The 25,701-nt window shown below is 38.0% G+C and overlaps 1 protein-coding gene across 6 annotated transcripts in view; it reads right to left on the bottom strand.

Annotated features, from left to right (window-relative positions):
- Positions 1-25,701, bottom strand: part of RAB27B (RAB27B, member RAS oncogene family) — a 121,685-nt gene that overhangs the window by 6,226 nt on the left and 89,758 nt on the right. For 3 of the 6 annotated variants that reach the window (XM_070420318.1, XM_070420314.1, XM_070420313.1), the window contains 4 exons: positions 9,465-9,636; positions 7,760-7,845; positions 3,060-3,163; positions 1,020-1,143 (listed from right to left, as the gene is read on the bottom strand). In XM_070420318.1, coding sequence (XP_070276419.1) covers positions 1,020-1,143; positions 3,060-3,163; positions 7,760-7,845; positions 9,465-9,617 — 467 coding nt within the window. In that variant the 5' untranslated portion in view covers positions 9,618-9,636. Of the gene's footprint in view, positions 1-1,019; positions 1,144-3,059; positions 3,164-7,759; positions 7,846-9,464; positions 9,637-14,544; positions 14,566-24,209; positions 24,273-25,701 lie in introns of those variants that run through there. The other 3 variants (XM_070420316.1, XM_070420317.1, XM_070420312.1) reach the window with 2 other exon arrangements.

The following is a 25,701-nucleotide window of genomic DNA, read 5'->3' as shown; positions in this document are numbered from 1 at the left end:
AATCAGAAACGAGGCAACAAGATGTACAAATGAGTCACACATATGAAAATATGGCTGACAGAGATTGCACAATCTTCAGGGTTTTGCTGGCTGAGTTGGAAAGCATCCCTGTTCTTACTCAGGGAGTAACAACTGGTGAGCTGCTCATTAGTGTGAATATAACCAGTACTATGGGCAAGAAAGAGGATACAGGAGGTACTCAGGAACTTGAAGTTAAGGCACTATAACTATTCTTTAAAGTTTAAGAGGGTAAAAAATGGTAAACTAGTGATCAATGTTACTTCCCTTTTAATCAATTATCTATAAATCTGATTTAGAAATTACACTGCCATTGAGTAGGATATTCCTGTGACTACATTCTCTACTTACTCGGAATCAAAAGTTTCAAGAACACCTGTACAGTTTTAATGTTCTCAAGGACAATCCAAAAAGAATGGCAGGTGTGATGAAACTGCTTTAAATTTTTAAAAAATAATAATAATGACAACGTCTGATTTGGAAGTCAAGTTATAACTGCATGGGGTGTCTTAAAATTTTTCATTTGCCATTTAAATTCATTGAGAATAAAGGCTGCAATATTATGTCCACACAGGTATCACCTTTAGAGGTTTGCAGCTATCAATCGAGAGGCCCTAGTAGAGGGTCGTGTTGAAGAACATGAGTTCTGATCTCAGACTGTCTGGGTTCAAGTCAGCTCTGCTGCTTACCAGCTTAGCAATGTGGCCTCCCCTCAGTTATTAGTCTCCCTATGTCTAATTTTCATATATAAAGTGGGATAACTCTAGGCCTGCTCCATATGGTTATGAGGGGTTAAATAAATTAAAATCTAGGAACAGTTGCTAGTACCTAATAAGTATGCAGTAAATGTTAGATGCTATCATTAATGAGTAATTGATTTAAAATATCACATACATTCCTCTGGAAGATCTTTGTAATTCCTAGTATCAACCTTGTGTCTCTGCCCCATTACTTAGCAGCAGTGTACAAGGTTGGATGACACTGCCAGGTGACTGACTTACCTGTATTTGTCAGCCAGGTCCCGGGCTTGCCGCTCATTGACTTCCCTTTGGTCTGGTAAGTCTGCCTTGTTGCCAATTAATACGATATCTGGATTTTCACAGTAAGCATTTGCTTGCAGTTGGCCTTAGAAAGAAAGCAGATGGAACCGGCAAGCTAGTTACAAACAAGCAATGTCAAATGACTGCTCATATGAGATTCCTAATCTAATTGTTTATCTCCAGCTTTTTCTATTATATTAGCCAAGTAAATGGACGCACTGCCTCACAAGCTGCATGTTGTGAAGATCAGTCATCATTTGCATGAAGCACCTGTATGAACACCTACCAGTGCTCTTCTCCATCTGAGGACGTGCCCTCCAAGAGGGACATACTGTTTCATACCACTTGTTCCTCAAACGTAAGTGGAGTAAACAGAACATGATTTTAAAGTACACAAATTTGTTCTTTCCTTTAAGAGCTTAGGTGATGATCTAAGAGAGCAGAACATTTTTGAACCACCACGAAGTCATGTAAAAGCAATTGTAAGACTGGAAACTTGGTTTTTGTCCTTTTTTCGCCCAGGAAATGAGAGAGAGAGGGGGGAGGGGAAGGGAGAGGGAGAGGGAGAGAGAGAAGAAAGGAAAAAAGAAATGTGTCAACCTCTGGTTTGGCGGTTAGAGGGATTACTCTAATGTTATCACAGGGCCTGCTGCATGCAATTGCCAAGGAAGAAGACAAAGGCTTACCCTATAACATCGACTATTTGCGTGTTAGAAATGAAAGTGTTTTAGACATAGCAATGAACTGTCTTAAATCCCAATAGTATCCTTCTGAAAAAATTTTAAAACAAGGAAGAGGCTCATCTACCTTGATAAAGGGTGAAGAAATCATTCTCTGAAAGTATGTATCGAATAATCTTATCTCCTTATCTTCTCAGAATCTAATAACACCAAAGTTTGAATAAGGAAATATAACAATAAAAGGAAAGAGAGACAGATCCTAGGATAATTACTCATTTAGAGAAGAAATATTTTCCCCAAGGTAACAACTGTTATTGAACTCACATTTAAAGCAGTTATATATATTATTCGTTATAAATAATATGTAGTAATGACATATATATTAGATATAGCAAATAAAATATTATCTTCAGTGCCACATCAAGTAAAAATAAAATACTATTCTTCAGTGTTGACATATATTAATCTGGCTTTAATGACTGATTAGGTGACTTTTAACTTCATAGCAGATCAAAATTGTGTAGTTTTTCTATACAAGGCTTCCTCATATTGACTTTTTTTTTTTTTGAAGAAAAAAAAGTAAAATTTCAATGTGAGCTGCTTGACTGGCACAGGGTCCCTCATCTTCACGTGCCTGGTCCTCTGCAGCAGCTTCTCTCCTGGCCACCCTGTAGTTAATTAACCCACTACTTAACCCAAGTGCATGGGAACACATTTTAGGTGCCCGTGTACCCTCTCAGGAAAAGCAGCTGCTTTTCTCTATGTCCTTTCTAGGTTAGATGTAATAGATGTGGAAGCTCACATATTTCTAAGACAGGGAAACTTTTTTCTGTTGAGGGCCATTTGGATATTTATCACATCATTCGTGGGCCATACAAAATGATCAACTTTAAAATTAGCCTGATATATTTGCTCAAACATTTCTTTAACTCGCCCCTGATGCCATGGCAGGCCCAGACCAAATGATTTTGAGGGCCTTATACAGCCTGGCCCGTGGGCTGGATGTTCCCCCACCCTTGTTCTAGGAAGTCCTTTAGATGGCTAGACAAGTGGAATTAATGGCCTTACAATTGCAAAATTGAAGACCTTACATATGGTGGATCTGAAGCCACACTGGCTTCCTCTAAGAGTATCAAAATAAAATACAATTCCAGGCCACCTTGGGGGATGCGCATAAAGGCCACCACTTTGAAGGTGACACCGGAAACTCTGAACTCATGACTTCCCAAGGTTATTCTTTCATTTTGTGAGGCAAACAAGCAAATACGTAGAGCTCTTGGGTCCCGAAGTGACCAACACAGGTTACGTGGGTCCCACTTACTCATCCAGTTTCTGACATTTAAGAAGCTCTGTTGACTGGTGAGGTCAAACATTAATAAGAAACCCATGGCATCTCTGAAAAATGCAGTGGTGAGGCTCCGGAATCTGCCAAGAAAGCACAGTGGGTAGTTCTGAAAGTTAGTCCACGAACATATAGTGGTGGCAATACAAACAACACTGTTTCCCTCTCAACTATGGAATCTCTATGGCATCCACTATGGGTTACCCTACGGAATGGGAGGGGACCCTGAAAGACTGCTGAGGGGCCAGAGGAGGATGTCTGCTGGTAGGTTCTTTTGAAGACCACATCCTGGCTTTATGTTCCACAGCACTTACGCACAAGGAATTTGTAACATTTAATCACACACATGCTTACACAGCCCCTTGGACTCGTTTGCTCATGGGCCTCCTGTGATCCACAAATAAAACTGAGAACACTTTAGAATATTGGGACTTTAACTTATACTTTTCAGTCATTCTTGTCTGTGCCCAGAAACTTTGGCTTGAAAATGAGTGCTTATGATTACACGTGGAAAACCACAGCTTGTTAGCATCTGGATCCAGAGTTCTTTTGTAGGGAAAAGCAATGTTGGTGAGAAAACTCTTGTGAGCACTCTTTGGAGTTAAAGAGTGGCATCTATGTCTCATGAGGAAGAGGGAAGATAGTGAAGAAAGGAGGATGAGGAAAATGATTAAGGGAACCGAGGGAAGGTCAGACTCAGGTGTTAGGGAGAAAAGGGAGCACTCATATCTATTAGAGGATTTTGAAGAATACACGACGCTGTCCTGGGCAGTGTAAAGACTGTCTCTCCTCTGCTCTGATCCTCTCCGCCACAACATCCTCAGTGCAGTGGACCATGTGCTGAGGCCCACTTTAATGTCAGGAATAGGTGAAACCAGAGTCCACATATACGGACCAGAGAAGGTGCATTTGGCAATACATTTTTAGAAAGGCACATAACTTTGAAATTAAGAAGAATATCGCTTCCTATCCTAAATGTCCTCAATTTTGGTCCCCTATTTTAGCTTCTTTGTAGATTCTATGGTTTCTTCGAGTTCTAGTCTTGACCTTGTCTTACTCTACACACATTCACTGGGTAATCTCATCCACTTCCTGGCTCAATTATCACCAATGTGTTGAACCCCACATTCATAGATCTAGAATTCGCCTGCCTTCATACTGTATGACCAATTACTTGCTGGATATTTCCACTTGGAGGAACCTAGCATACCTGTACCTTCCCTTGCCTAAAACTAAACTGGCCTTTCTTTCTGATTTCCTTTCCTGTCATTGTTATCACCATCCTTCTGGTTGGTAACCCTCTTTCTCCTTCACCTCCTGTATTCAATCACCAAATATCTCTTGTCCTTCATCTTTTTTTTAAAATGTATTTTATTGATTTTTTACAGAGAGGAAGGGAGAGAGATAGAGAGTTAGAAACATCGATGAGAGAGAAACATCTATCAGCTGCCTCCTGCACATCTCCTACTGGGGATGTGCCCGCAACCCAGGTACATGCCCTTGACCGGAATCGAACTTGGGACCTTTTAGTCCGCAGGCCGACGCTCTATCCACTGAGCCAAACCGGTTTCGGCTGTCCTTCATCTTTATGTCCATCCACCTTGCCACTACTCTAATTTCAAACCCATCATCTTTCACCTGGTTAACTTCAACAGCCTTCTCAATAGACTTCCTGTCTCTAGTTTTTTTGGGGGACCTGTCCCTTCCCTGGTTTCTTCCTCTGATTATATAAATCACTTGATAAAAACACTTGCATGATGATGCATTACTTTTAAGATAATGACTGAACTGTTTAATAAGCTGTCAAGGCTCACTAGCCAGATTCATCTCTGGACTACCCACAGGCATGCTGATCTTCTTTTAGTTCTTAGAAAGTTCACTCTCTCCCCTGGGCTTTCACACACGCTGTTCTTTCTGTGGGTAACCTCTCCTTAATGCTTCCTTCACCTCCTTCCCCTTTAGCCTGAAAAAGACTCACTCATACATTGTGTATGAGTATATAGATATAGATGTAGATGTAGATGTAGATATAGATATCAGAGAAAATATCACCTCCCCATGCAGTCTTCCCAACAACCACATCAGGATTATGAGCTCCTTCTGGTACACCTGCCGACTACCCTTTGTGTCCTATCACTGCCCTAAGGCTATATTACAATAGTTTGTTATTGGTCCAAATTCTACCCTAGATGGTAAACTTCATGAGCAAAGGAACTGTGTTTCGAACTTGCTGTGCATTATGTTTCATGGCCCTGAATACAGTATTTACTCATTAAATGTATGTCAAATTAAGAGGGGGGAAATAAACAAGACTAGCAAAATATAAAATTAGTAAAGATTTAAATGACTTCAATAAAGAACAAGACTTTTAATATTGAAGCATGGAGAAGAGATATTTCAACGACTATTAATTTCCAAATTAGGATATTTTTGGTAAGACATAATCATGATGATTATGAAATACCAAAAATTGTATGCAATTTTTTCTTGTGGCTTTGTTCCTACTAGTCACTGGAAGCTCACAGAGATTATAGTACTTTTATTGAATGGATCCCTCTATTTGGGAACTAGCTGTACTCATAAAATTGTCTGCTACTCAGCCACAATAGTGTGGTTAAATCAACCACAACAGCCTGCTCTCTTTTCTCTCCATGAGTGTGTGTGTGTGTGTGTGTGTGTGTGTGTGTGTTATTTGAGGATAAGACTCTGCCTTATTCCCCTCTCACTGTTCACATGACAAAGTCACTTAAAAACATGCTAATTGTATGGATCTGATTGGGGCAAATACTTTTGCATCCATAGCAATGTGGATAGGATATTCTTAGTCTGGACTTGACTTATCCCCTAGGCCATTCTTCCCCAGTACCCTTGTTATCCTCCATTTTTTCCAGGACTTATTCCAGAGGGAAGGTAATTCATTTTCTGCTTTACCCACCAAATTCATTCTGTCTGCAGGGTGGAAAAATCTAGGAACCCATTAAAAAAAATCACAGATGCCAGGGTCACATTATCACTGGTTCTCCCTCACTGGGAATGAAGGCTGTGCCCTGTTTCCTTTGGGCTTACATAGCAGGTATTATTTTTTCCTCCTTTCCATACTATCACTTTTATCAATAACCATTATTGTATATGGGTTATGCTGCCAGGTGTCCTGGAACAGGGTTGAGGTGTGAGGCCTTTTTATCTTGTTGTTTAGCTACACCTTATATCTACAGAATGCAAAATTCCCGAGGGATGAATAATCCCATTGTTACCAAGACTGCCCTCAGTCTTCCCCATTTCCCTCATGGAGCAGCTGTCTTAAGGGGACAGATGAGAGAAGCCTGCCATCATGCTAGGCTGACAAATCATGTGCGAAGACATATGGGAACCACATTTTCTCATATTACTTCTTCAAATAGGAATCAAATTGGTCTACAAAACATACATCTTTGTGACAACCAAACTGACATATGAGCAGAGAGTCTTGTGAGGAATGACTCCAGCAGCACCAGCAGTGTTGAAGGATGTGTGTGAATGGAATTCACAGTCAAAAAAGCTAACTGAGAGGGCCCAGCACCTCTCCTGGCGTTTACACTCGCTGAAGGCGAGAACATTTGGATGCATTTCAAACACTGCAGTGTTTACAAGCATAAACATTCTAAGACACGCGATGCGGAATGTGGAGGTATGTGCCTTCTAAATAGCTTATCCTGACAACCTATTTACTCTAATATTGAAGAGCTTCACTAGCTTGGGGTCTTTAGCACGTGTGAAATCTTGTATCTCAAAAAAATATACTGCCATCAAGTAAGCAAGCAACACTCTTATCTACTGAGTATCTCTTATCTTGGACATTGTACCAGTGATGACACTGAACAACCAAGCATAGTCTCTGCCCTTATAAATCTGACGATTCTGTTTGGGTGACAAGGCTACAAGTGAATCAAAGAACAGCAAATAGAGACCAAACATAAAAAATAAAAATATTGGCTTCATTAGGAGGTAAATACTTAATTAACTTAAGGGAGGGCAGAGTAGATGTTGTAGGAATCTAAAAGGAAGAGGCAGCTGCTTTCAGCTGGGGGTTCAGAAAGGCCCCAGGGGAGTTGGATATGAGCGAGGCCTGGTGAAAGGAGAGGATCAGGGAAGGTAGAAAGGCAATCTGGCTGGAGGGCAATGCTGTGTCCAAGATCTTGGAGAATAAAGCTGGTCAGATGGCACAGATCAGAGAGGATCTGCAGAAGAATGTAAAGAGATGAGAAAGATCTAAACATCCTTTCCTTCACGTCCCTCTTGGAGTAGCCCTTGTAATAGTGCAAATGCCCCCCCGCCCCCGCCCCTTAATTCAATTAAATTCTGGAGAAAATGTTCTTCCCTATTATGAAGTACAATGGCAACGTATAACAAGAAACTTCATAGAGATTTTTGAAAATCTAATTTTTGAAATCTGAACCAAACTCACAATGCTGGTTATGGTTAATTAACTATAAACAATTTCTTTTTATTTCTCAATACAAATGCCTATTTTTAAACTAGGGGGAGAGTTGCATATAATGTGGTTAAGCTTTTTCCTATATAACTGAAACCAATACAAAATAATATTGACAAGTAAATTATAACTTAAAAATAAATAAGTAAGTAATAAAATCAGTTCTTCTGCGCTATTTGTAGCTAGAAACAAAGTAATTTACTGTTACCGCTCTTGTCCTGCAGTGTCCCAAAGCTGAAGGTGCACCTTAAACGCTTTCCCTGATGATCCATTTGGCCCTTGTGTATTATAAACCTGAAAGATATGATTTTCATCAGTTTATACTGCTTTGGATTTTTGTCAACATTCAAATTCTCTGGGATCACTCAACATGTTTTTTTTCTCAATTACTATAATCAAAGTTCATAGTGCAGGATAAATATTTGCTCTGGTTTTTTTTTCCCCAGAAGTATCACATATACTCTCACTTTTAAATGTCAAGTACAAGTATGATTTTCAACACAGTTTAGGCATACTGCAAACTTAAATTAGATACCTTCTGTCATTTCCTCATGGAGGCAGCAAGCAGTTGATTTAGGACCCAAGTTCTAGGTTCAAAAATCAACTCTTCATGTAACCTCTCTGAATCTTATCTTCTTACCTGAAAATTGAGACCCATAATTTCTCCCTACTTTACAGTCACTGCAAATTTAAATGAAATACCAAATGTGAAGGCATTCTTAAAACAGTAAAATGATTTACAAATACCTGACTATCTTTTACTGTGCATTGGACTTTCAGAACGACTTAGCCATGGCATTTGCTCAGAATTTCTCAATAAGTTTACACAGGATATTTCAAGTCTTCCTTTATTAGCCATTTCTTCCAAGGCTATTTTTAAATTCTTTAAATTATGGTCTTTTGACTTCTTATTAAGCAAAGCATAACCATTTTAATATTTCATCAGCTCCCTTAAGTACGGCTTAGTGAAATGTTTCAAAGGGAAAACTACAAGGCCATCTACCTAGCTCAGTGGGGGCACTCAGGAGGGGAGAAGGCACAGGAAAACCCCGTAAGGGTTGGAAGCAAATTTGCTAAGACTACACTCCAGTGTATGGACTTCAGATAAGGCACAGAACATTATAAGAAACCATGAGAAACCATGATTTACCTTCTCAACCATCATTTCCTTTGTGTGGGTTTTTTTTCTCTCAATTCTTGAGGAATGAATAGATCTGTGACATCAACTGGGAGCTGCAGCCATCTTGGCAATCGAGAATACCTTGGGTGGCAGTAAATCTGGCAAGGCTTAAGTGCCTATGCTACACGTCTCACATGTCACAATATCTTTATTCCTGTCATTAGCGTCTAGCATAGGAGAAGGAAGTGGTGGCAATTCTCACTTAAACTCCCTTATCTCGGAAAATAGCATTGGTCTCACATTCTGTTCATAATCAGCTAGTGATTGATGGCTGAGTCTACACATAAATAAAAATGCAGCAAGAACTTACGAAACTCATGTTCCAGCTATTTGCCAATCACTCTTTTGACGTCTTTAAGAGTAGAAAAATGAACACTTGTTCTTTTTGAGGGACTTAACTCGGATTAAGAGTTAATGTTTTCCTATCCTGAATAATTCAAGTTTTGAAAGAGTCCTTAAGAATGTGTAGAAAACACACTATATAAACTCATGCATTATTTATTTTAGTTGCTCTGTATACTTTTGGAGATAAGCGATAGTGTCACTCAACGTCTTTCTGTGCAAAATGTTATTTATAGTGGAGAAAGTAAAAAAGTACTATAAATTAAAGTGACAGGTCATAAATTGCATGTGATAAAAGACAAATGCCTCACATGCAATAAACATAGCTTCTTAATTCTTAGCTCATCTGGGAGGATCAGCAATAAGCTTAACAGTATGGGTAAGAACTCACCACACGTTTTTCCCGAAAGTCTATTCCTACTGTTGTGATGAACTTGGGATTGAATTTATTGTCTGTGTATCGGTAAAGAAATGTCGTCTTCCCCACCCCCGAATCTCCAAGGGCCAGGAGTTTGATCAGATAATCATAGTCCCCATCGGTCATAGTGATGGTCTTGTTGGGCCTGCGTAGAAGAGGAATAATATTTTGTTAGATTTCAAAGTTTAAAATTTTGAATGCCTTCATTCTGCCACATTCTCACTCAACTTGTTCTGAGCAGCTTCAGGAGTAAGGGCACATCTATTATTTCAGTCAGAACAAATCTTTTTACATCAGGTCAGTTAATATGGACAAAAGCTACATGATATCTATAATAGACGTTGCCACAGCAATAGTAGAACTAAAGAGTCATCACTTTTTGTTTTAAAGCCCTTTGGGGTCAGGCATATGGTGCTGGGAAGAGGCAGGAGTTACAAAGGGAACAGAAAAGCCCACCCACGATGATGCAGGTATGCCAGAGAGAGACTGACATTGTATTTGGGTAGTGGGAGAGGAAAGCCTAGAGGGCTATTTTGCATCTAATCATACAGAATGAGCTTTCTATCATGTGCGAACAAAATATTCCTTTTTAATTTTAAAATTTTAACAACTGGTATGACAACCTTTGAAAACACTAATTTGAAGTCATTTTAAAAGCAATGTTTAAAAATCTTCTGTTTTTGAATACTAAAGACTCTGTTCTCCAGTGGTAAATCTGTTATATTTGGCAAGTTTGCTAAATGTTTTCCAGGCATTAAAAAAGGGGGGGAAGAGATATTAAGAGGCATAATTGTAGTAATTCTGCTAATATGTAATATTTCTCCTGACTAAAGGAACAATGTCAGTTGCCATTTCTTCCAGTGCCCTAACTTCTGCCTCAATCTTTTTTTTTTTTCTGTTGTTACAGTGATTATGAGTGAAGATAGGCTAAGGGCCAATGCCAAGTGCACCTACACTGGTAACATCAAGAAGCCTCCACACACACTTGAAGGATAACACCACCTACTGAATACTTGGTGAAGTTTCCAATCTTGAATTTGGCAAAATGACTGGTGGGTTATAGAAATGGTTTTGTCATATCCTTGTATAGAGAAAGGCCTATAAAGATTTTATTGGAATGGGAAGGTTTCTTTCCACATTCTGCGAGAAGGAATGTTCTCCCCACCTCTATACTAGTAGATCTAGAAATCACTGTACTCTTCAGGAGTTCTGAAGTGATTAAAATTAATTTCAATAACAGGTTATTCCATGGATATATCTAAAATTGTTAGATTATTCTAAAAATTTTCTACATGAGAGGAAATGATACACATGTTCATCAATTTAAATGAAACAATTTTTTTTATATTGTCACTGTAGTTAGTGGTCAAAACTAAAAGATTTTATGTCAGGATAAATAATAATAAAGTACTTAGGTACTTAGCAAATCAGTACCATTACATCATTTGGAAGATTCGCAATTTGTTTACATTAGAATTTTCTAAAATTTGGACCATACTGTTGCTAAATCCTACTCAATTTCTTATGGGTTTATGGTTCTTTCATGAATGAGTGGTTCCTGAGGACAGGTGCTTCAAGAGCTGCCAATGCATAATTTTGCACTAAAGCTTTTCTTCCCCATTATATGCTTTCTTCACTGAGTTAGGACTCCCAGGCTGGTTACTGACCATGAACGTTTACTTTTTCTTTTTTAATATCTATACCAAGTACAATCATTGCTCAGGAGGAGAGACCATCAACCCCCAGCCTTCCTTAATTAGAGGAAACAAATATCTCAACTACTGACATGGAATTCTTCTCGGAAAATACCTGCATTGGTTGACAACTTGACAGCAACTACCTCTGAGTTTGGATGGTTCTAAATCTCTTACCAGGAGTTTGTAGTTGAAGATATTGATGCTTCTAGCCTTTGAGCAAAATGAGTTGCTAGAGAAGATTGCTGCCAAAGTCGCATGATTTCCCCTCATTTCAGGCCTATTACCACCATTACTCAACTTGTTCATGTAAAGCTCTTTCTAAGTCTGTTATTTCACTAGAAGAATTGGATGAAACTGCTAAAATTCTCATGGGAAAATACAGAGATTAATATTTATTCAAACTAAGACATCAGTGACCAGAGCCTATTTTTTTTTTCTTGGACACACACATTGATAATCTGGGAAAGAAATTGAAGCCACTTGGCTGCCTAAATACAAGCTCAGGTTGGAGGGTACTGTGGCTCCCTGGAAAGTGAAAACAATGCAGCTAAGATATATCAGCATACTTTAAAACTTGGTTTAAAGTTAAGTGTGTTTTTTGCAATGTTTTTGTGACAGTGTCAGGGAAGGCTAAGTCTTGAGCAAATCTAGTTAAATATCTTCAATATACAGTATCAGGTTCAAAGATGAAAATTCAAAAAATGTAAGTCATAATCTAGTTCCTGACAAGGCATACATACACTTAAAACTTAAATAAGGATGCAAGAAAAATGCAACATAACTTTACAAGACGGATCATGATTAAGTGATAAACGAGTCAAATAGTTATACTTTCAGTTCTAACAAAACATTAGTCCTCATGGTCTTCAGTGGTCTGAGAACCTTTTGTAGAGGAAGAGGACCTTATAGCATAGGGAGGGATTTAGTCCAAGAGGAGGAGACACAGGTCCATTGCAGGATGATTACCTCCCACGTGTAGAATGAAACTATCATTGTTTGCCAACTATGTGTATTCCTGATCTGAGCCAATTTGTTCTCTTGTTCACACATAAACCTGCCTGGGCAATACTGGGGTTGCCTCCAAGCTCGGCTTTAATCCAGAGTGAATAATCCTGGTTCACATGGATCAATTCCACTGTGGCCCACACTAGCTCTTTTCTGTAAGTAAAGGGTTGTGGGCACAACCCTTACCACAAATTCTCCATCTGAAATGAATGCAAAACTTGACACTGGAAAACCTACATTTAGTTTCTCCAACAGACTACTTAAAAAAACTGACATGTTAAGCTAGGCGTCAGATAATTCGCCTCCAAGCCTCTTTCAAAAACAAATTTTATTTCTCAATCTTATATCTCTACACATACCTATATCTAACTATGCATAATTCTTTTACATTTAGTTTGGTTCCTCTTTTATTACCATGTGGTTTTCTGAGTCCTAAAATCATATGATCTCAGTATTCTATCCTTAGCACAGTACGTACAATACCACAAAGAAAAATAAAAGCCTTGGCAAGGTTTCCTCTTCTAAGAACTGGGCTAAAAATATGATCTGGCAGGGATCAGAAAGCTGACAAGTTTAGCAGTATTGTTTATTCCTGTTCCATGACTGATGGTCTTGTCCAGATCTTGGTTCTATGGATCTACAAGGGAGGAAAAGCCAGAAGACTGCTGTTTCAGGAAGTGTGTCTGACTCTCCACCATTATCACTGTGTCACAAGCTATACCACACAAGCCAGCAGGTCCTTTAGATATAGAAACTGAAGTGTCATCCTTAGAACCCTTCATGGCAAGGTGTGGGGCTGGCAGAGTAGGGAAAATATCCAAAACACCCAGGAGGCTCTGTTTAATAAAGATTCATAAAGACAGAAGGAAATCTAAATAATCATGAGGGCTAGCCTTCAGTTTATGGATAAGTCATGTGGCTTGTAGGGTGACAGTTTTCATAGAAGGAAATCCAAGACTATTGGTCACTATAATTTGAAGTGAGAATTGGGTTAGATAGGTAGAAACTAGAAACATTTTCATAAGTGGGAAGAAAACCTTCTCTGGGCATTAATAGGAACATAATTTTCATTGTTAGAATATCTAGAGGTTGCCCATAGTTTCTCTCTTTTTCTCTTCCCTGCTATGCTTCATTCTTGTTCAATATAAATTCCATTAGTTCAGGAATATCCTCTGTCCATTGCTGGTTCCACAAAGACCAGAACAGAGACTGGTGTATAGTAGGAGCTTAATACCTATGTATTGAGTGTACAAATATATTTAAGCCTCTCAGAGCTGTGCAAATGTCATGATTAATCAATGCATCTCAGAGCAGTTGGTGGAAATGGTGTGTCACTCCAAGTTCAGGACTCCTCTGTGAAGTGAATTTTTAGATTAAATGATTACTTGGTACTTTCCAGATCTGGATTACCAAGCTCACTTTTCAAGTATAAATTGCACAAGAATATAAAAAAAAACAAACTTCTAGCCCTACCAGGTTTGGCTTAGTAGATAGAGTGTCGGCCTGCAGACTGAAAGGTCCCAGGTTTGATTCTGGTCAAGGGCATGTACCTTGGTTGTGGGCACATCCCTAGTAGGGGGAGTGCAAGAGACAGCTGATCGATGTTTCTCTCTCATTGATGTTTCTAACTCTCTATTCCTCTCTGTAAAAAAATCAATAAAATATATTTTTTAAAAAAACACTTCTGAAATAGAATATTTATGTCTTTAGAGGATCCCTTCCAAATAACCTGGGGAAAATGAAATATGAGGGACCATAATTTATGAAAGAGAGATTTGTGCTGGCAGAGTTTATAAAGTTGTCAGTTGAATAGGTCAGTCCTCTGAGAACTGGGCTCCTCCATGAAAGCATCCATTCGCCCATCTAACACACACTCACCGGCACCTCTTATTTGGCATGGTTCTGAGGATACACTCTGCTTTCTCTAGTGGGAAGCTTAACCAATGCTACCAATATGTATGGATGACCACTGTCCAGACAGACTTACTCATGCAAACTGATGCTCTTTGCTAGTTCTCCAAGTAACAATATTACGAACACCATGGCAAGCTATGACCTTGTGACTTGAACTTATTAAATTAATAAACACCAACTTAACATTCTTAAGGCACATTGGAAGGCTTAAAATAATAGAAAAACAAAATATCAGTAATATTATTTTGTATTCAGTTTAGATTGTTTCAGTAAAATAAAGCTGACAAGCATAAAATGGACAGAAGTTTAATAGGTCCTCATTTATCTTTGGATGGTCTGTGTTGGGCTCCAGTAGGTACATTTTGAGGTCTGGGATTTTCATAGCAAGCACTTCAATTGTCTGAATGATAGCCTGAGGGCAATTCTCACATACTGACCTTCCAACACTGCTTCCCCAAACCATATTCATGTCCTGGAGGTTGGAGCTAAATTATGGATGGCTGAAGTCCTCTAGGGACCTGTAGGCTGTGCATCAGTAGAACAAAAGGCATTTTCTAGAGGAAAGGGGTACATTTTTTAAAAAATAAATTTTTAGTGTAATCTATAGCATCTTGTTCTGTAAGGAAGGTTTATTGAAGATAATTTTTATTTTGATTCTTCTTAAAGTTTATTTAAAATTAATGGATCTGAGCCTATATGGAAGATTCAAACCAAATTGCAAAGATAAGTCAACATAAAGTTAATCAAACAACTTTTACTTAAGTTGACAATGGTCAATGTGCCTACTGAAGCAATCAAATATATTTTAAAAAATAAAAGTGTCCATTTTGTTTCATTCTGTGACTAAAGGATCTAAAAAACTGGAGATAAACCAATAATTTATTGAATTTCAGCTTACTCACCCTGGAAATAAAGGGTAAAGTTCTAAAATTATTCAGTTTTAAATAGATTTATCTCCATTGATATATGATTTTCACATATAAAACTCACTTCTAAACCAATAAATACATTTATTTCTCAAAAAAAATTTTTTTTCCAAAAGTAACAGTTTTTCCTTTGGCTTAATTTTGTGGTATCTTTTGAAACTATGTGAACATTCTTTCTTTTTTTCCTTTACATTTTATTGCAAGAGATTCCAAAAATATACAAAACTTGAGGGAATAAGTAGTGTGCCCCCACATACTGCTCACCCAGCTTCTAAATTACTAATATATGGCCAATCTTGTTTCATGTACCCAAAATTCTCCCTATACCATATTATTTTGAAGCAAAGTCCAGGCACCAGAACATTTTTTTCATAAATAATTCAGTACATATCTCTAAAAAGTATTCAACTTAGCTCTATGGACATTGTGCCTACCCATAGAGAAGGTGATCAAATTTTAGGCTTTTGGGGTATTTGATAGGTCAGAAATCATATAATGATCCTGAACAGATAGAAATATTAAAATTTTGTTATATGAGTTTGCAAATACATTTTCTCATTCGTCTCTTTACTCAGCTTGTGGTGTTTATGCCACCCTAAAGATGTTTAAGTGGATGTTGTTTGGGGGAGGAGAAATCAAATTCTGAGTCACAGTTAGGAAGGTTTTCCCACCTCAGGTTATAGAGGAATTCATTCATATAAAATAATGTGCATCCTTGTTCCTGGTTTTAGTTGTAAATTCTCTAGTGTTTTCCCACTAAGCAAGATGCTGGAGGCCTTTAACATGAGTGGCTACTGAATTTGTCAATTACCCTTTCTTCTTCTATTGAGATGACCTTCTGATTTCTCTCCTTAGCTTGATTTTATTAATAGATTTCCTTATATAGTGACATCTTCACATTTATAGAGTAAATTTCACTTGTTCATGATATATTTTCATGTGCTTCTGGGTTTTGTTTCTTGTGTTTTATTTAATTTTTTATCAGTTTAAGAAGATTTATCTTGTTGAAATGACCTTTGTTTTTAAGCTTTATATTATTTTCACTTCATTAGAAGAATATGAACGTTTTTCTTCTTTTTCCATGCTCTGGAGTAGTGTAAGTACTGTTAAGATTACATATCTTTCAGTGTTGGAAAGAATTTCTATGTGAAACCATCTTGTCCTGGTGATTTTGTATGGGACGTTTTTTAAATTACACCTTCTCTATTTTTTCTTTGGTGATTGGTCCATTTAATCCTGTCTTCACTAGAATCAATTTTGCAAACTTGTAATTTTTTAGAACATTAATCATTTCATCTATAAATTCAAATGTACTTTATGAAGGTGTACAACCAGTTTGGCTCAGTGGATAGAACGTCGGCCTGCGGACTCAAGGGTCCCAAGTTCGATTCCAGTCAAGGGCATGTACCTTGGTTGTGGGCACATCCCTAGTAGGGGTTGTGCAGGAGGCAGCTGATCGATCTTTCTCTCTCATCGATGTTTCTAACTCTCTATCCCTCTTCCTTCCTCTCTGTAAAAACTCAATAAAATATATTTTTTTAAAAAAACAATGAAAGGACCAGTCTTATGACCTCGAGAGTTTATTTTAATTTTCATATTGTGGCCCATAGTTCAGTAATACTATTTTCTATTATATTTTTTTTTCCTTTGAAATGTCTTCTATCCCTACTCTTTGTCTTCTAAACTCAATCATATCCACAATTTCCGTGCTCATGAGTTCTTCTACATTTTGACTGCAGTTTCTATATACCCACACAAGGGACATAGTGCTGTGGGGTCAAGTTCTAGTAGGCCTTGGAATTCTGAACTTGGCATTGCTAAAACCCAAATTTGCTCAAGGAGTACCCTTACTGAGATCCCTGCAGCTTGCCAGTAATCTTTGTAATTAGGGTCAGGATAGGGCTGCTCCCTGATCTAAGACATTTTTACCAGAATTGAAAAAACTTTTAAATTATTCTGTTTATGAACATTGATCCATTCATGTATCTTTCTACTATTGAGTCATTACAGCTCAGCAGGAGCCAGCCAGGCAAAAAACTATTTTGTCCTCAGTTGTAGCACAATATCGACAGGTTTTCTAAATAGAATCTTGCTGAAAAGAACAGGAGAGCAATGGCCTAGCATTATCCCTTGAAGCTCACCTCTACCCCTGTAGAGAAAGCAAACCCCTCACTGATATGTGCTTAAAACATGTTAGCAGATATGCCCCAAATCTCAGGGTTAGTCAAAGTGATGGAGGCTTTGGGCTTCAGATGAGTAAATGGTCGGTAGAAACACAATAAAGTAGTTGTTTCAGATTCAGAGAAACCCAATGTATGTCCAGGGTCACGCTGAGAGCACAGGCTTTGGAGCTCGCATATGTTGTCCCTGATCTGTCAGCTCACCTTGTTGGCACAGGGGGAAAAATAGATGTTCAGTTTCTACAGCTCCCAAAAGACCTTGTCTAGCTTCTCTGAATCCTAGGCTGGGTGTGTGTGTAGCTCCAAGGTGAAGGCACAGCCCCTTCGAGAGGTCATTTGCGCCATCGAGGTCAGAGGTGGTGAGAGACCCAGGCAAGTTCCAGGCATCCTCCTGGATCTCAGCCTGACCGTGTGGACTCCTTGCTCGCCCCCATTCCATATCCATCTTTCTTTCCTGACCCTGGATCTGCTGACGTCAGGTACAACACAAAACAGAAAAGCACCAGGCTTACATAGACTGCCGAGCCAGCGACCACAATTGCATAACATTCTGTCTGACTAATACAAGTGTTGGCAAAAGGAGGTTTACATTTGTTCATATAGAAAATGATGTAATAGTTTATAAATAAATACAAGAATAAACTCTGTGGTTCACATACAACTGTAAACCTACGTTTGCCTACCCCTGTACATCTCATTTTCTATATCACTTATAGTGATTCTGTGTTGTTTTGTTTTGTTCTTTTTTAAAATTAAAACCTTTATTGATATCAAATGCTAGAAAGTTGAGAATCCCACTTCAGGCATATGCCTTTATTGTTTAATATCTATAAAATTAAATAATAGACATGGTATAGCTAAGATAGAGCCGTGGAAAGGAAAACTGTTTCATAGCAGATCTCCTGTATAACTTAATTCAACTCACAAATCCCAGTTTTGAAAGAGTCACACAATAACCACATTGAGGATTGCTTAGATATCCTGATATCCAGCTAAGAGGGTCTGACAGTGAACTGGCCTATAGCTTCTGGCTTCAGACTGAAGTGTCTGTTTTATGTTCCATTGCAGTATTTCCACACCCACTGCAAGATGGTTTTAAGCGATTAGCATTAACTTTCTCAACTCTAAGGCAGGGTTTTGGCATACGCCTCCAAAATCTCCAAAGGAAGCCCTGGGGGTGCTGACACATCCCTGTAACCAATGAGCAAGTGAATCGGAGAACTTTCACTAAAATGTACACATCAGTCTTCAGCTCACATCAATGATTTGAAGGGGGAGGGGAGGTTGGCTTCTAGCCCAACTTACAGTGTATTAAGCCAATGGGGGAATAATTTTTTTATGGATTGGAATAAGAATGTCTTTAGACATTTAAAAACTTAATTTAAAAACTTCATGACATTTAGAAATAATAATTAGAAACTTCATAGATGCTTTTCTACTCTATTACAATATAGGATTTTATGGTTGCTTCTTCAGAGAGGTAAGAATTACACTCAGGCAATAGAATGTATCAATTAACAGAATTTTCATATAAGTATAATAAGTTTTACCAAAGAAAAATATCTGTGACTATGAAGGGGAAAATGCCACACACAACACAAATGCACTTAAAAATAACAAAACATCAAATGATTAGAATGGGATATCTGAGACAGCTCAAATAATAACAGAATGATAGCTAAGAATAGTTGTATTGCTTTATTATATATCAGTTACTGTTCTAAGCACTAAGTACTAAGGACTAACACGTTTAATCTTGAAAACAACCCAGCAACAAATAGGTTTGACTTATTATCAAAATATAACTGTTGTTGGCCAGAATTTATAAGCTGTACCTAAAATTCATATGTAAATGCAAGGGACACAGAATAACCAAAATAATCTTGCCCAAAGAAGAACAAAGTTTGAGGACTTATACTTTCCAACTTCAAAACTTCCTATGGATACAGTAATCAATACAGTGTGGCATAGACTAATGACACCCAAGTAGATCAATGGAATAAAATTGAGAGTCTAGAAATAAATTCTTACATTGATAGTCAATTATGGCCTGAGCGGCAAGACAATTCAATGGGTAAGAATAGTCTTTTCAACAAATGCTTCTGAGGCAACTGGATAGCCACATTCAAAAGAATGAATTTAGACTGCTGTCTTACTACAAATATAAAAATTAATGAAAAATTGATTATAGACCTAAGTGTAAGAGCTAAAACTATGAAACTCTTAGAAAAAATAGTACATATTCATAACCTTAGATTGTGCAATGTTTTCTTAAATATAATACCCAACAACCCGGTGACAAAAGAAAAAAGTATAGAAATATACTTCATCACAATGAAAAACTTACTGTGCTTAAAAAGACATATCAAACAAGTGAAAATATACCCCCTGACTAGGCAAAACTATTTGTGAGTCATATGGGGAACTTGAATCCAGATTACATAAGAATTCTTACAACTCAAAAATAAGAAGATAAATAACCAAACTAATAAGTGGACAAAGGATTTAAATCTATCTCCAAAGATGATATACAAATTCCCAATAAGGATGTGAAAAGATTCTAAGACAGCATGAGTCACTAGAATAGTACCAATCAAAGCCACAATGAAATACCACTTCACACCCACGGGGATGGCTATAATAAAAATAGAAACAAAGCAGGTGCTGGGAAAGATGTGCGGAAATGGAGCTCTCCTATGTCACTGGTAGGAATGTAACACGGTGCGGCCATTTCTGAAAACAGTTTGGCACTCTCTCAAAAAATTAAACATAGAGTGACCGTTAGACCCAGCAATTCCACTCCTTGGCTTATATCCAAAGGAAATGAAAACATATGTCATGCGAAAACTTGTACACAAACACTCATAATAGCCCCCCAGTGGAAATAACCCAAATGTTTACCAATGGATAAAGACATAAAATACAGCACAGTCATACAATAGCATATTGCTTAGCCATAAAAAGAGAATGCTGTGCGGATACATGTTACAACATGAATGAACGTTGGAAACATTATGCTTAAGTGAAAGAAGCCAGAAGCAACAGGTTACGTATTTTATAATTCTATTTATATGAAATATCCAGAATAGGCAAACTCATAGAGACGGAATGCAAAGTAGTGTTTGCCGGGGACGCAGAGAGGAGCAATGGGAGCGACTGTTAATGGGTATGGGGAGTGTTTTTTGTTGTTTGTTTTGTTTTGTTTTGAAGGATGATGAAAATGTTCTGGCTTCAGATAGTAATGTTGGCATATTTTTGCAAATATACTAAAAACCACTGAGTTATATACTTGGAAGGGGTGGGTTTTATGGTATGTGAATTAAACCTCAGTAAAGCTATTATTTTTAAAGCTCAACAGTGTAAGAATACTGTATTTTGTTTTTAAAGTAATTGATTTGTCTTAGCTAGATGTTAATTCATACTTGTTTACAATGAAGCCACTAACTAATGGTGCCCTGCGTAGTCAAACAATAATACCCTCCTGAAATCAATATAGTCTATGACCTAATTAAATAAAATAATTTATTATTGTAAAAATATTTATCATTTAACAGGGTCCTGAGAGCCCATGTGCTGAGCAAATGGGCTCACAATGAGGGCTGAGTAATTGAAACTCACTGAGAAACAGCAGGGCAGACCAGTTACCAGGACCCTGTGAAATACCAATGGAATGAAACTTGACGGCATATGTTATCCCGTGGGACCCAACCCTGGCTGGTCATCAATATGCCCTGTGGGGATTTACAAATATGAATTCCAGGGCCTCTCCAGAATAGCTTACAGACTCTCTACACCCATGTCCTGGAACTTGGAGTTTAAATTTCTTGCTAAGTTACAACAGAAGAGCAGCCAGTTTTGCGAACTACATTCTCCATCATCATTCTTCACCTCTAGGCAGGTCCTCCAGAAGGTTGAGTTGTGTAACCTCCTCCAGCAACTCAACTCATTCTAGTATAGAAAACCCACTGGAGTTAGTTTATCTGACCTGATCCTGTTACGGTTTAGAGCAATTTATTTTTGCTGACTGGCATCAGCAGAGCTTGGCACACAGCTCATGGTCCCTTCTGCTGCTGAAACCCATTATTACAATGCAATTAATATGCTTTCCCAGCTACATGTGACTTTTGTTCCTCACATATCCTAAATTTTGTTTCCCTGACAATTGGTAGCTCCCAAGATGGTATTGTACTCACTCTAAATACATGCACGGATGATGTTGCATGAACGTTCGAATTAAATAAATTAAGCTTCAAGAATGTTCTGAAAGATTTGGTATTTGACCCGGAAAGCTTTTCTGCTTGTCTTTATAAGGGGGCTGTATGACTTACTTTCCATAAGGGAGTCATACTTTTCTTTAATGCTCTCCTAGGTCTTTTAGCCAAAACTCCAGCTAGGGAGCAAGAGAAAGAAATATAGAATACTTAAAATTCTGCAAAGCCTTATATTGAAAGAATCTTTGATACAAATTATATCTCTTCAAGGCTGGAAAACCTTGTGATGTAATAAAGCAGATTAGGAAGTCTCTACAGAGAGGCCAATGTCTTCTTGAGACCTATCAGTAAAAAGAGAAAAGGGGTTTCCAACTCAGTGGTTCTCAAACTTGGAGGCTTTTTATGCTAAGTGAAATAAGCCAGTGAGAGAAAGATGAATACCATATGATTTCACTTACATGTAGAATCTAATGAACAAAATAAATAAACAAACAAGATAGAAGCAGACTTGTAGATAGAGAGGACAGATGGTCAGCTGTCAGAAGGGAAGGATTTGGGGGGCTGGGTGAAAAAGGTGAAGAGATTAAGCCAAAACAAAAACAAAACATAGACACAGACAACAGTATGGTGATTACCAAAGAAAAAGCGGGGTGGGGAAAGGAGAACAGGGTCTAAGGGGGATAAATGTTGATGGGAAGAAGACTTGACTTGGGGTGGCAAACATACAATATGATATACAGATGATGTATTATAGAATTGTACACCTGAAACCTATATAATTTTCTTAACCAATGTCACCCCAATAAATTCAATAAAAATTAAATAAAAACTCCCTGATGCCCAGGCCACATCCCAAACCACGTAGATCTGAATTCTAATGGTGATACAAAAGCATTAGTATCTTTTGATGCTCTCCAGATGATTCCAATACACAACCAAGTTTGAGAACCATGGCCCTTCCTCTTACCCCAGAGAATCCTCACTGCCAGTGACTGCTTCCTACTTTATACTCTGCCTAACTGAAGTGAAGAGTGTGCCACATTCACGAAGGCATATCTTCTCCTAAGACAGTAGTGCGTTGGGAAGATGGGTCCTTTTTGACCATAGTCACCTGCTTCAATGGGCCAACCAGCACAAGGCACAGGACAGTTCCTTTTCAGTCAACCCATCTCTTTGCTCTGTTGAGTTATGTGACATGTCCAAGGACATTAAGTGTATAAGTATAAACAGACTCATCTACTCTTAAACAATGTCTCCATGCAGAAAAAAAGATAAGGTTTTAACTTAAAGAGATGCTCATTTAAAAGACGCTTTGCCAAGTTTTCAGACGTTGGTCTAATCATCTTGCAAACTGGCTTCTGTTCCAGCTGGCTGCTGCTTTGAGGAAGTCATGACAACTTCTACTGCTTTGCTTCACTTCATTATCTGAGAAAGGACATATTAATCCAAAATCTGCCCACGAAGTCTGCCTCTCAGAGATAGAAGGAAGCCAAGTTAGATCGCATCTATGGGTTCATAGGCACATATCTATGAAAATAAGATGTGCCATATTATTATAATTTTCTCACTTAAACATAAGGTAACTCCAAGAACAAGGAAGATAAGAAATCCAAGACCTCTTTAAAAAGAGAATGTTGGCTGGTCATTGTTTTAGCTGATATTTAACAAGAAGCTTAGCAAATGTTGGAATAGAGAGATTATATCTACAAAGAATGGAGTTAGTTCAAAGGAAGTGCTTATTTGTCTCACAGGGGATCTTTATGTTATGTAGATGCTTATGTTAAAAGAAATTTCTAAATTGGAATCTTATTTTTGCAATATGTATGATATGAGGCTGAATGGAAAATAAGGGAGACTATTACACATGGTTCTTAATCCTTATGTGGGAGAGAAAATAAACAAACATTAAGTCCCTTTATCTGACCAGTTATTTAAAATGAGGTCTACACCAGAAAAATCTAGGGCTTTAAGTCTAAAAGGTGTTTAAAGGAGAAGGAAAAACTCATAAAGGATGAGCAAGTGGGAGCAGAAGTAATTAGGAAGGCTTCATGGAGGAGGTGAGATGAGAGCTGGAACTTGATAGGGAAAGAAGAAAAGAGGGATTGGGATGAGCAGAACACTCACTGGTCCTGCAGGCTGAATGTGTACCCAGTGTCACTGGCTTAGAAAACTTGGCTTAGAAGCACAAAACACATTCTGGGGTCGTGGCTGCTGAGGTTGGATCTGCAGGATCAAGGGTTGACAGTGGTGTACTGGTAAGAGGTAGCTATTGGAGTCCATTGCCCTGAGTTACTTTTAGCCATTTACCCAGCATGTGGCCATGGGCAAATTACTTAACCCTTGACTCTTATGGTCTTTATCTGTAGTTGTAAGTATGTAAAAACCCCTGGCTCAATGCATTCCATCACCATGAATTCCCCCTCCACTCTTGACTTGCCAAGAAATAAGGAACCATAAAGAACCAAAACATTTTGACTAATGATACAATGTAACAAATGCACAAAATAATTAATCCATTAACAAATTACTTTATAGCCTATGATGAAGGCAACAAATTCCTCAGAAAAAAAAATGGTGGTGGAGAAATCCCAAGGAAAAGGTATGTCTGAGTTTTAAAAAGCTGGTTTTACCTCTGCTTAACGAAGCACTAGATTATTTCACTTTTATCCCTCCTGGAGCCCTGATAAAAACGAAAATATGTCAACAATGACTAATTACAGCTTTAATGAGTCTATTGTTTACTTCCTGGCAGTACCCTAATAAGTTGACCATGTCTTAAACTCACCTGGCATTTTCCAATATAAAACATTTATAATTTTGTCTTTGACAACTTTCACCCCCAGCTGTTCTGGTGAGAAAAGAAAAGTCATCATTAGCACAAAGACATTTACAGTATGCCCACCTTTCCCTGCGGCTTGGTACATCTTAACGTCTCATCAGACAGAGCAGCAGGCAGCTTCCCAGTGCCTGGCGCTGAGCTTGCTAAGGTCTGATCATGAAGAGAATCCTGGCAGGGCACCGTGGCTCTACCGTGTTCTGTAACTTTAGAACTTGCACACATTTTCAGGTTAATCATAATTTTGGGCTGAGAGAAGCCAGGAGAAATACTCAAAAGTGTGCATAGTTTACTGAAATTATACTTAAATAAGGTTGCTACTCAGACTTACACAGCACTGAGAAAGGGACTTTTGTTGGAAACGTATTCTATTGACTGCTCCAACCCACAGTGACTGTGCTCGCTGAAAAAAAGAATCATGATTTCAGCAAAGAAATAAATGCCAAGAGTTGGAGTTTTCATAAGCTAAGACTTGGTATGAGTCAGTTCTTATGAAATTAGCTTTGCCTGTACTTTCCAGAGTCACTCTACACTGAGTTGCTGTAAGAACTGGGATTGGCTTACATTGTATCTCATCTCTGCATGGTGGCCTCCCTGAAGTCCATTCCTGCCCAAGGGAAAACATCACCTTTCCCATTAACGATCTACATATTACTTTCTGGTATTTTTTAACCAAAGGACAGATATCATAATTTACTACATTAAGTCAAAATACTGAGAGTAAATGTTAACATGTTAGAGGGAAAAGAATCACAATAAAGCATCTGTCACAAAAAATACATTTGCTTATCTGGCACTGCCCAATTTATGAAGGTCTATGTCCTCAGGAAATTCTTGGGAATCAATCTATTTCTTCAACATCAAAGAATGCCCTTCCTATATCACTGTCATCAGCTTTTAAACAGAAAAATCCACCTATCTTTCTTTTACTGTCTTGTCTCCTAAGGTCCCAGTGAGCTTAACTGCAAGTGTGCAGTTCCTTCTGGCTAAACTCAAAGCTTTCCTGCTGAAATCTGAGCCCAGGTTGGTAGGTATTGTTATTACAATGAGAAGCAAAATTATGAAAGCTAAATGCTTGCATATTAAATTTCAGGAGTATAAGTTCTAGTTACACAAATAAAGAAAGATGTTTCACATTCGTTGTGTCTATATATTTCTGTTAAATACATTAAGGTAAATATTCCATTGACTATTGGGGAGTTTATGTTTGAGAATAAAGTTGGCTCTGCCCTTCTCTGATAATATCAGCAACTGATCTTCTAGTTCATACAATGACTAACACAGGCTAATATTAAGTCCATTTTATTTCCCCCAATTAAGCAGAGGGTGGGGCTATGATATTATATACCTGAAACTCTCCCAACTTCTAGAAGAGCTGACTTTCCCTAGGATCTAAAACAGAAACTAGTCTTATTTTTTTAATTGATTTCAGAGAGGAAGG

Source organism: Myotis yumanensis, unplaced genomic scaffold (assembly GCF_028538775.1).
Source record: "Myotis yumanensis isolate MYYU_CA2020_CCGP unplaced genomic scaffold, mMyoYum1.0.hap1 SCAF_7, whole genome shotgun sequence".
In the NCBI taxonomy this organism is placed as follows: Eukaryota; Metazoa; Chordata; class Mammalia; order Chiroptera; family Vespertilionidae; genus Myotis; species Myotis yumanensis.
The sequence above is the reverse complement of the archived record's forward strand: the minus strand, read 5'-3'. Positions and strand labels throughout refer to the sequence as shown.